The sequence below is a fragment of the Oryzias latipes genome, chromosome 10 (genome assembly GCF_002234675.1).
Source record: "Oryzias latipes chromosome 10, ASM223467v1".
Classification (NCBI taxonomy): domain Eukaryota; kingdom Metazoa; phylum Chordata; class Actinopteri; order Beloniformes; family Adrianichthyidae; genus Oryzias; species Oryzias latipes.
Genome location: NC_019868.2, coordinates 6,278,477 through 6,290,769, shown reverse-complemented (window position 1 = coordinate 6,290,769; position 12,293 = coordinate 6,278,477). Strand labels below are relative to the sequence as shown.

Genomic DNA, 12,293 nt, shown 5'->3' with positions numbered 1-12,293 from the left:
TTGTTGTGAATTTGGGCTATATAAATAAAATTGAATTGAATTGAATTGTATTGACATGGTCACATGGGTCACTGCCATCCTAGTGGGCCCTGGCACTGTCTTTATTATCTTTTCTGCAGACAAGTTTGTCTGACGCATATTTGGGGATGGAGATCAATGTATTTCACCATTCTTTGATATGAATGTCTTGCTTGGAGGAACAGGAATAATTATTCCCTCATCTGGTTCAAAATCAGAATCATTAGAATCAGGATTCAGCTCCAGATAGTCTTCTTCTGATCATGATCAGTGATGACTTCCAGAGCCTCCTGGACTGTCACATTTCTGCTTCTGCTGCTCATTTTGTAAAGGTCTGCCTGACAGACTGTAATGTTGGAAGGACTCCCATGCAGAGAATCTTTTAAATATTTTGCCCCTCCCCTGTTGAATGTACACTGAATATGAGTTGAGTTTTCCCACATAAATGGTTCCTGTCAAAAGTCATAACACCTATGCACCTGTGTGTGTGTGTGTGTGTGTCTATGTGTGTGATTGGGGTGAAATATGTCTCACAGCTGCAAATACAGGAATACAGTAAACCCTTGTTTTTCGCGGGGGTTACGTTCCAAAAAGAACCCGTGATAGGCAAAATCCGTGAAGTAGAAACCTTCATTTTTTTTTACAATTATTATACAAATAAATACTCTACTGTACATTGAAAAGAGAGAACAAACCATTTTACAGGCTCAAGCATTTGTTTTACAAATAAAAGTACTTGAGAAATGTTTTTTTCAACAAATAACTTCTGTACTGTACCGTCAAATAATAATTCTAATCATCAATGAGAACAGAAGGCTTCAAATTACGGAGATTAGCCCCGCCGACCGCGACCCGAGTAATTGGATTTAACGGGAGAAAATGTAAAATGATTATGAAAAAAATACAAAGTACAGTCGGACAAATAGTGACTCCGGTGTATTTACTGCTCTTCAGACTGAGCCGCTGCATCCTGACTCCGCTCTGCAGTGTTTTCTCCTTTTGAAGCCCGCGGTGCAGGTGAGTTTGTTTGGGAGAAGAACACAGTGATAGGCAGTTGTTGTCGCTCTTCTTCTATGGGTTTTAGAGAAACTTGAAATTGCTACAGAATTTGCACGTACGTGTTGTAAATTTGGCAAGCTGTTTTACGTACGTGTACATATTAAACTGCAACGTTATTGACGCACAGGTAGAGAAGAAGCGAAGTGAATTTTTAGCCAATCAGAATGCAGAACACAATGCCAATCCGTGAAGTAGCGAAACCGTGAAATGTAAACCGCGCTACAGCGAGGGATCACTGTACTACTAATAAGACATCCTTGTACCTCCAGTTTGACTGCTGGGTCAAATTGACCCGAACAGTATCTATGTGATATAAACATGCAGGGGGGGGGGGGGGGGGTTGCAAATATGTGAAATGAACCAAATTCATTATATACGTTGATTACACTAATTAAGGCAAGCAGAAGAAGTTTCATACTGAAAAAATACTTTTAGATATTTTTCCTAGATGTTCAAACTTTAAAATGGGTCAATTTGATCCGCAACATAACAGGAGGGTTAAGGGCTTTTAGCAGGGTTCATTGTCATTATTCCAAATCCTATGGGTAACATCAGAGATTGTTGGTCCATTTATATATATGTGTGCAGTTTATCTATGCTACAAACCCCTACTATGTTCCTGCCTCAGGGAAAGGGAGAAGAAGGTGTAACATAAAGAAATGAAAGGGCTGTTAGATAAAAAAAAAAGAGTGAATAGTCGGTTCACATGAAAAGACAAAACATCACCATATACATCAATAAACAGTAAACAAAAGTCTTTAACACATTACTCTGACACAGTAGGACCAAGCTCTTTGTTGTGAACCTAGTTGAGGACAAGAGAAAGAGTTTCAGATCACTAAAAAGGCTGATCACCAGAAAGGGTGTGACATACAGTAAGCCACTGCCTTTATGGGGCAGTGACATTTCTTTAAAACAGCTGTTGATCTGTTGTCATTGGTCAATTTAGACAGTGTCACGAGCGTCAAGTGGAAAAGGGTCCATAAACAGCTCCCAGTTGAGACTCCTATAGTGAACAGAAATCCAGCAATCCAAACTCCCGAGGACACATACACTGAAAGTGTCCCAGACACACCAGAGCCAAAACAACTCCACTTTCCAATTCCCTGTGTAATACTTGGTGAAATGCATCAAAACACATTTTATCTGTAGTCTGCTTTTGAGTGTTATGTCTAAATCAGAAATAACATCTTCAATGCTACAATGTTCTACAATGCAACACCAAGATTTTCAGTCAGACAAATTTTAGTGTGGCAATGCGTTGAAAGAGTCCACTTTCAAAGATGGGAGCTGACGCTTTCCTTTTAATTTTTTTTTTACCTGCGGGCCCTTTTCCTGCTTGTTCACACCAAACATGATCCACACACAAGAGATCAAATACCTGAACATTGGCAATTCACTGCGTCGTATCAATCAACCTTTTGGGCCTGCCGGGTTGGCAGGTGTCTGTCCCGGCTATTGTCGGGCAAAGGCGGGGTACATCATGAACAGGCTGCCAGACTATTGCAAGCCCCAAGGGACTGGAGCTAGCGCGCCCACTACAGCAGCACCTGGGAGACTGATTGACGGCCAGAAAATTTTACAATTTCATAAATGAAGAGGAGCAGAACATTCTTAAAAAATTGTTAAATTCTTTAAAACAGTAAAAGGTTAAGATTAAGTAATAAAAAGTTATCATAATATGTGAGTGTATTCTAATGAATACACTACACATTTTTTTTTTTTGCATTTTTTAACATATAAACCATTATTTTTTTGCAAAGTCACAGTAACTTCTGTACTTTCTGTACTGTACTGTCAAATAATAATTTGAATCATTGATGTGAACAGAAAACTTCAAATTGCGGAGATTAGCCCCGCCCACCGCGACCCGAGTAATTGGATTAATCGGGAGAAAATTAAAAATGATTGTGAAAAAATAAAAAGTACAGTCGGACAAATAGTGACTCCGGTGTATTTACTGCTCTACAGACTGAGCCGCTGCATCCTGACTCCCCTCTGCAGTGTTTTCTCCTTTTGAAGCCCGCGGTGCAGGTGAGTTTGTTTGGGAGAAGAACACAGTGATAGGCAGTTGTTGTCGCTCTTCTTCTATGGGTTTTAGAGAAACTTGAAATTGCTACAGAATTTGCACGTATGTAATTTAAATTTGGCAAGCTGTTTTACGTACGTGTACATATTAAACTGCAACGTTATTGACGCACAGGTAGAGAAGAAGCGGAGTGACTTTTTAGCCAATCAGAATGCTGAACACAATGCACGATGCAAATCCGTGAAATAGCAAAACCGTGAAAAGTAAACTGCGTTATAGTGAGGGATCACTGTGAAATGATATTAAGTTAAATCAATATGTAAATTTGAGTTGTATAAACACTAATTAAGTTTTATAGACGTAAGAAATTAGGTTGAATAAATTTAACTCAATTAATTGTTACCAATAGAAGAATTTCATCTAAGGTGGCAAAATTGGACAAAGGTTATATATGCGCCACAAGGAAAATGGAAATAAGATCAGAAACTTGTGCGTTTACTTTGTCTGTCCTTAAAAGCAGAAACTTTCTTATGATGATGCAGCCGTGTTACTTTTTGATGGTCTTATAATCTTCATACGCCGTCATTAATCTCCAACTCTGTCTCATTAAAGGATAGCGCTCTCTTTTGTTCTCCACGCGTTTCCATGGTGATTCCAGAAATCGGCGATCCATTGAGAATGTCTTTATGTACTTGATGTGCACGTGCATTAACCCAGGGTTACCAAGTCGAGTGTAATTACGGTAACCCATATCCCGTCTTTTGGAACCGACATACCCAGAGTAGCAAGTTCAGGCGGATTTCAGCCAAAGTTCAGGCTTAATGTCAGGGTAGTTTAAACATGCTTCTTGGAATGCCCTCCTCATTATCTGCTTGTTTTGCAGCTAATTCCTCATCACATGAACTGAGTGAGCCCAGTTTCTAATTGACTTAACATGCCTGATCCAGGTGACCAGTAATGACTGAAGCAAGGTATTCTGCAAAACAAACAGGGCAATTGCTCATGAGTAACACTGAAACATTGTCATGGTGCCTCTGCCAGCTACTCTCCCCCTCCCCCGCCTGCTCTGTTCCTGACGGAGAGCAACTGCCAGATCGCCAACCGTCATAGGGGGGTGGGACCCAGTTACCAACCGGGCCAAAATGTATGGCTCTCTTCTAGAAATATTCCCATCCAGGCTTCATCCCGTAAGCTGGCTCCCAAGTTCATTGGCCCTTACACCATTGACCGCATCATCAACTCCACCTGTGTCAGGTTACGACTTCCCGCTGCCCTTAAAATCCATCCCTCCTTCCACATCTCCCAAATCAAGCCAGTCACCGAGAGTCAGCTTTGCCGGCCGTCCACTTCCTCACCGCCCGCCCGTACCATCAACGGCGCCCCGGCCTTTACGGTCGACAAGATTTTGGATGTCCGGCGCCGTGGGCGGGGGGTCCAGTTCTTGGTGGACTGGGAGGGGTGTGGTCCAGAGGAACGTTCATGGATCTCCCGTTCCCTCATTCTGGATCATACCCTCATCGACGACTTTTACCGCGCCCATCCTGACCGTCGTCTTTGACCGCCTGGTGGCGATCGTTGAGGGGGGGGTACTGTCATGGTGCCTCTGCCAGCTACTCTCCCCCTCCCCCGCCTGCTCTGTTCCAAACGCGACCAGCTGCCACCACTCACCTCATTATTGCTGTTACCCTCTTAAGGAGCACCTGGACCTCCACTCAACGCCAGTTCGTTGTTCCTCCCATGGTGCTTAGTCTGGTCTGCTCATGTTCCTGTTTGTTGTCAATGCTTCAAGTTACTCATTGCTCCTCTCGTCTCTGTCTCAGGAAGAATCACCTCTGGAACTCACCTGGTCGCTGTTCTCTGCCTGGACTCTGACTGTCTCGCTCTGGAATCCTGCTGCCACGCCACCTCTGGAGAAAAGCCATTACTCACCCTTTGCTATATAAAATCAAACTAGACTTACCCCGTTGTCCGAGTCTCCTTCTGGGTTTCAGCATTTGGGTCACTCTGAACTCTTGTCGTATCATGACAAACATAAATGGATTGTGAGTTATGACTTGTTTTACACAAAAAGTTATTATGATCACATTAAGATCACAGCTGTCAGCTTTGCTGCTGACAATCTGTGTGCTTTTTGGTGACCTTTTTTGCAGTAATTCTCTGTTGTGGTCCATGTGGGCTAACACTACTGTCAATACCTGACGAATTTGTAACAGTGCCATCTTCAAACACGCATGTGGCCTTGTGGGTGAGTGTCCATCCTGAGACTGGAAGGTCATGAGTTCAAATCCAGGCCAAGTCAAACCAAACCAAAGACTCTAAAAATGGGACCTCTCTGCTTGACACTCAACATTTAGGGGTTAGCTTCTCAGTTAAACCACTAAATGGTTCCCGAGCAAACTGTCTGCACAGCTCACCGCTCCCTCAGTGACTGGGTCAAATGTGGAGATCAAATTTCCCAAGATGTGTGACACGTAATGGGACTTTAACCTTATTTTTTTAAAATTTAAAACCTTTAGCCATTTAGGGTGAGGGTCTTAACCCCAGATGTGCTAGGCCACTTCTGCAAAAGAAGAAAAATGTTTTTATTGGAGCATAAAAGCAATCCCAGAGAAAAGTATTGTCAAGCACATTAATTGTGTGTGTGTGTGCTTGTAAAAGTAATATGATTACTATCTTTTGTTTCTTGTTTCAGAAGTATGTACACATCTAGGAAAAATAAATTAAAACTGTTAAAAACTAACCAATTTAAACTTTTACACTCATTTCAAACAAGACAATGATGTCAAGTATTAGTTTGGAACATATTTTAAAGATATTTAAAGGAAAAGCACAAATTGTTGAATTGATTTCTTTATGGTACAATGTCTTTATTGTTTTCGTTTTTTTGTGTGTTGCTTATGTTGTTGAAATCTTGCTTCAACATCAGTGTAAGAAATGGGTGTAAAAACCGTCTAGCACCACAAAACAGCAGGAAGTGCTTTATCTGTTGTCTGCATTCAAGCAAGAGAGAAGGAAATGCAGCAATGATCAGAGGACTGGCTGCTTTGATTTTGCTCAATTTACTAAGTAAGTGTACACTGTCATGCTGGGCATAAAATAACATTTGTATGTACTTCAAATGTTTGTCTGATGACATTCTATGTTTTTTTTTGCATCTCCTCTGTAGCTGTGGTTCAAAACCTGGAGCTTCTTCAGCAGATCTCAGCTGAACTTGGGGACAATGTGACTCTGACTTGCTTAACTTCTGGTGTTGATCATGGTTTATTCTTTTGGTACAAGTTTCAGTTTGGGTACAGGTTCCAAATGGTCAGTTCAGGCAATTTTGGTCAACTAAAACTGGAGCAACAATTTGATACCCCAAGATTCAATATGGTGAATGTAGGTAATATATATTCCCTCAACATAAGAAATATTAGCAAAGAGGATGAAGGCATGTACATCTGTCAGGCAGGAGCAGCCTACAAACTCCGCTTCATCAGTGGCAATCGTTTGATGGTAAAAGGTAAATTTTATTAATTCATTTGCTGTATTACTTAAAAAATCTTCAATATTTCTAATTTATATTCTTCAATGTGATTTTATTAATTCCACAGATCCAAAAAAGAGACCTAAAACCATATTTGTAAACCAAAGTTCCATTATGGAGGCAGTTCTTTCAGGCCAGTCAGTAAATCTCTTCTGTTCAGTTTTGTTAAACACCAGAGAAAACTCAGACCTGTGCTCAGGTAAACACAGAGTTTACTGGTACAGAGCTGGATCAGAATCACATCCCCACCTCATTTACACAACCAGATCCAGCTGTGATGTTCAAAAAGGAATGAGATGTATCTACAATCTAACCCAAACAATAAGGGGCCTGTCGGATTCTGGTGTTTACTACTGTGCTGTGGTCTTGTGTGGAGAAATCCTGTTCGGTGAAGGAACCAAAGTGCAGATAAGTATGCTTGCTGTATTCCATCTATTTATGATTAAACCACATATGTTTGAAGTTTTCAAAAGCAAACTATGTTTTGATAATAACCAGTTAATGTTTTTTGCTGATGACGGAACAAAAGTTAAAAAACAAGACTTTTAGGAAAGAATTCTGCTCTACTAGATTATCTCACAGTTTGAGACAATGTGTGACTCTTAACTTGGCAGCAGTACAAAATAATTGAGCAATGGGTACATGCTTTCCTCTTTAATGAAAATGCATCTTACTGTTACTCATATAGATGTCCATCAAATACAGGTCAAGTCACTAAAAATCTTGATTGCGTGTACCTAAGAGAACAATACAGTTCAAATTACTGTATTTTTGCGTTCCAGAACAACTGTCCCCTGATGCCATCGTCCTTGGATCCTTGTTAGCCTGTTGTGTACTCATGAACATCACTCTAATTGTGATGAGAACAAAGCAAAAGTGTGAGCAGTGCAAAGGTAGGACAAACACTGCAAAGGGAAAAAGGTATGCTTTAGAACACCAGAGTTTTACATTTTACACCTTATTTATCATTGTTGTTTGAGGGATTTTCAAGATGCTTTATGGTGGTCAACATTATAAAACAACTTTTCTAAAGCACACATTTCGAATGGCATTTTGCATTAATGCTTATTACATAATTTACTTGTACATTATTTACTCTAAGCTAAGTGTACAAAGTTGCATACATATAAAGTACCAAAAGTCACACTGGCCTTTGATGGAGGTAAATTTATCATTTTTGCCAATTGTACCGTTCACACTGTCCTTGGCAAAGCATGTCCAGGCGTTCTTTGACCATTCAGGGGCATGTGTGACATGCTTGGTGTTTTTTGTAGGTTTAAAAGTATGTACACAAAGATTAAAAAGTTGAATGACTTTGTGTTTAAAATTTTGACAAAGAAAAAGATTCCTTGTAGCTGCAATTTTGTTGACAGGTTGTCATGCACTTACCAACACGTTTCTTTCTCTTTCGGCTTCTCCCATCGAGGGTCGCCACAGCGAATCATCCTTTTACCAACTTACCAACACGTTTGATGTTTTTAAATGTTTGCATACTGTTCACTTTTCCCGTGTCCAAAAGGATTATTTGAATTATAATATATTGTTTGAATTTAAGATGCAAATCTTAGCCTGAATGTCAATGTGGAGTGAATTGTTTTCATTTGAAATGTTTTCTTTTTTTCTTAAAAAAGAGTTAAAAGCTTCGGATCTCGCTGAGCAGGACAGATCATCTGAGGGTTAATGAAAGGATTTGGTAAGTATAACTTTGAGGGTCAGGTTGGAGTTAATCTGATGTTGTATGGAAATTCCACGAGACAAAAGAAATTTGGGGAAAAAACATGGATATTTTCCAAGAAAAACACAGAAGAATCAATTTAGTGTGAATTGGAAGCTACTTATAAATGACAGAAATCAAACTTTAAAAGAGATCAAAAGAGTAAAAGTTGAAGTAATTTCCAACCAAATCAAGTTCCAACCAAATCAAGTTGTGTAAGACAGTGGTTAACGCTTTCAGATTACTTTGCTCTGGCCTGAAAAAAATCAAGGTCAATTTTGAAAAATACGTGCTGCTTGACGTCTGTCATCACAATTTCAACATTAAGCAACGACACTTAGCAGTGAGCTGTGGGAAAGGAAGTGGTCTCTTTTGAGTCAGATTTTCCAATCAAGAAAATAAAGTAGTTTGAGTTATAGTCCAGTCACCATGGTGATTTCTTTTTGGCGGGAATTGGAGAGCACAAAAATTATTTGCTGTAATTTTGCTAAGTTTTTATAATTTTATTGTGCAGATAGTTATTATATATTGGTCATGCTATTCTACTTTTGGGTCACCTGTACAAATGTGAGTAATTCATTTTTAAAAATGGTTGGAGTTGGGATACATGTTCTGGATACATGGACTTATATGACAAATACATGCTTTTACACATCTGTGTTTTGACTTCCAAAGAAATTTCTCATCTTCTGAGATCAGAATTCAACATAAACATCAGCCCTTTTTTAATCCGGAAGGCAAATTATTACTTGTTTTGTTTTTTGTCAAATGCCAGTTTACAACCGAGATCATTGAAAAGAATAAAAATGTTTTGATCTCACAAAGGGGAAATAACCTTGCTACCATAACTTTATGAAACACAGTAGAGAGTACAAATAAAACATGAAATGCATTGAAAAATTAATGAAAGCAATCATTATTGTCCAGTGTCTATGAGGTGTTGTAGAGTCTAATAGCTGACAGAAAGAAAGATCTGCGATAGCGTTCCTTCCTGCAGCGAGGTGTTCAGAAATCTGTCATTGGCAGCAATCATTCAGTATTTCTGTGGCAGATTGTTGCTGTTCATTATCCAATGGCCTTCTGAGTCTTTTTGTCGAGATTTGCACTTTGACTGTCCGAGACAGAAATGGTCAAATACAAACTGTTGTTGGGATGCTGGTGATGTAATGGTTTGTACTATTCGGGCCCTTGTTTAATTCCCCTCTTGGTCCTTTCTGTGAAGTGTTGGCTCCTCATCAAGGTGTATGCATGGGCACTCCAGCTTCCTCTCACGTTTGAAAAATATACTTCATAGTTTGATTGGTGATTCAAAATAGTGCCTTTGGTTTGAATGTGTGTCCGTTTTTGTGTTGCCCTTCAATGGACGAGCAAACTCTGCCTCATTTGCCCATCAGAGCCTCCAATAACCCCATGATCCAGCACAGCAATGAAAAGAATAGAAAGTACCTACAAAGTGCTCCCCATGATTATCAATTACCCTTTTATTTTACAGGATGGTGAAGAAGATGGACAAAGTGGACAAAGAGCAATAGCATCACAACACAACTGTTTGGATTTAAACAAGAGAAACAATCTGAAAAGTAAATTACCGGGAACTCTAACGACACACCCTTTTATTAATCAGATGAAGAAATGAAACTTTTTCTTAATTTTATGCTGTCTGTATGTTATTTTAGTCATTTAAAGAAAAGAAAAGAAATCACACCCAGGACTCTGCATCATTAGATGTTCAGTTGTTTGTTTTTTCATTCAAACTTTCTAAACACACATATATTTACAAATTTGTCAGAATCAATTTACTTTTTGCAAAAGTATGTCCCCATCATCTCAATCTGCCATCAAACTGACATCTCATATTTGCCTCTGCCTGCTTCAAAAAGAGAGACAACACCACCCCCATCCTGTCGTTTCATTTAAAAGGTAGCTGCAGTTTCAAAGCTGTGGTTTTTAAAGCTCGTCTCTGTCTGGATTCTTTCTTCAACTAGGATGTTTAGGGCCAAACCTCAAGATGTATCTGTACTCATTGATATGTGACGCCACATCATTATATATTTTCTTCTTTTCAATTAAATACCTTTCTGTTTTTTGCATTGTACTTTTTTTTTGTTGTTGTTGGGAATAGGAATGAGGTAGCACTTTTGTCAACATCATTTTGATTTAAAAGTGCCATTTTATTGAATTTGATTTCTGCAAGTGTTTATGTGTCTGTTTGCGTACACACAACTACTCTGTAAGACAAAATCTGTGGTGACTTTGTTCTTCTGATAAACCACAGCGGCTGTTTACTCAGAAAAGACTTGACTGCACATGAACCACAATTTAAAGAGGCTCCTGCAGGTACAATATGGATTCATGTTTTTACTGTTGTATTTAATAAGCAATTTAAAATAAAATAACTTGTTGTTTTTGCATTAAAAAGGCATTTCAAAAGACTTTGCACACTCAGCAGACATTTCCAAGTTGTTTGACAAAAAAATGACTGTGTGTCCTAAATTACAACCCCCCCCCTCCAAGAAAAAAAAGAAAATCAAAGCTTCAGTTACTACAATGAAAAGCTTTATGATTCACTGCAGCACGACACTCATTCAAAGACTATTCGCTTGAGATTTGCACAGTTTGCTTGACAGGAAAAAGAACCACTGTGTGACCACGCTCTAAATTTTAAGAGTAGCTTATGTAATGTTGAAGTTTGCATTTTCCTTCTTCTTTTTTTAATTCTTTTAAAGGTTGCTATAGAAAAATATATATATATATGGTTTTCAATGTTGATTTTGATTTGCTTAAAATGAGTCGCTCCAAAAGTCCCAACATAAATCAAACTGCAATAACAATGTGCTTACAAGGCTGACTAAAGTGGAACACAAAATGTAATTTAATGGTGGATGATCAGTCAATACAATGAAAGCGTATCGCCATCTTCTGCTTGGCTGTGGCTTACAGGCAGAGGACAGGGCCTACGCACATCAAGCTTCCAATGGCTTATCCCCCCCTCAAGAAAATCTTGGTCAACAATAATTTATAAGCTCTTTTAGTGAGCATTAAAACACATTTTAGGCTTGACATAGAAAAAAGCTAACACTACTGATATACTGTAACTGCTTTGTTTTCTTGTTGGATCAAGGCAGGACACGTCGACAAACCCTTCCTGTATGATCTTTTTATGTAGAACGATGCACAAAAACTCCCCCCACCAGTGCAGGTATCTGTTGGTTAAATGATGCATCACCTCTACAGAATGAGAAAAAAGTTCACACTAAGCCTTTTTGTTTTTTCACAAGAAGGCATACAGTAAAAAGCAAACAGGAAACTCTAGGCGGGACCCCACAGTTTAACAGAAATGCAGCTCCAGCCATCAAACCTAAAATCATGTGGTCTTATGGACGAGCTGTGTGTTTTTGAAACACATCACTTTGACTGAAAAACCTGTTAGTTAAAAGGAATACCCTAAGACAAATAGAACAGTGATAAACAACAAACCAAAGTTAGCCTTTGTAATTTCCTCTTTCATTTTTTTAACTAAAGATGTGGCAAAGGATCAGACTTTATCTGACAACATTTATGCCATTTTTTTTCTGTATGTAAACATGTATTTAGTTCTTATTAAGGTCTTTTTGTTATTCTTTTATTGTATCTATTGTCATTTCACTTAACTTTCAACAACTTGAGTTTGTTGGTGTTTGTTGTTTCACTATTTGCTAAGGAAAAGTGTTTGCTCACCTTTTATTGGTGACGAACCTTTTATACCTTAAGCTGTACACTGCTGCAGCTTTATGATAAAGTGCTTAAGTTTTTCCTGGCATTCGGTACATTTCATTTTTATGGTGGTTTCCTTATATTTATGTGGAAACGGAAACAATACTTATTGACCCAAGTTTTTTTTTTGTAAAGCCCACTTATGTAAAAAGCTTAGAATCATCTGCAGACAGCAGTTTCACTCTGTTTATTGT

At 38.8% G+C, this 12,293-nt stretch overlaps 1 protein-coding gene and 1 long non-coding RNA gene across 2 annotated transcripts; both read left to right on the top strand.

The window, feature by feature from the left end:
* Positions 1-4,168: 4,168 nt before the first annotated feature.
* On the top strand, positions 4,169-5,065 carry LOC111948053. Its single transcript, XR_002874045.1, has 2 exons — positions 4,169-4,846; positions 4,927-5,065. It is a non-coding gene; the product is annotated as an uncharacterized LOC111948053 (long non-coding RNA).
* A 1,025-nt stretch (positions 5,066-6,090) lies between these two features.
* Positions 6,091-10,434, top strand: LOC101165565. Its single transcript, XM_004073022.2, has 6 exons — positions 6,091-6,172; positions 6,273-6,608; positions 6,700-7,044; positions 7,415-7,525; positions 8,264-8,325; positions 9,839-10,434. The coding sequence occupies exons 1-5, from the start codon at positions 6,130-6,132 to the stop codon at positions 8,311-8,313; spliced, it is 885 nt and encodes a 294-aa protein (XP_004073070.1). The 5' UTR covers positions 6,091-6,129; the 3' UTR covers positions 8,314-8,325; positions 9,839-10,434.
* Positions 10,435-12,293: the final 1,859 nt, after the last annotated feature.

Coding starts and splice junctions, on each gene's coding strand:
- LOC101165565 (XM_004073022.2), top strand. CDS start 6,130: ATGATCAGAGGACTGGCTGCTTTGATTTTGCTCAATTTACTAA. Junction 6,609..6,699: donor CAATCGTTTGATGGTAAAAG/GTAAATTTTATT, acceptor TTAATTCCACAG/ATCCAAAAAAGAGACCTAAA. Junction 7,526..8,263: donor AAAGTGTGAGCAGTGCAAAG/GTAGGACAAACA, acceptor TTCTTAAAAAAG/AGTTAAAAGCTTCGGATCTC.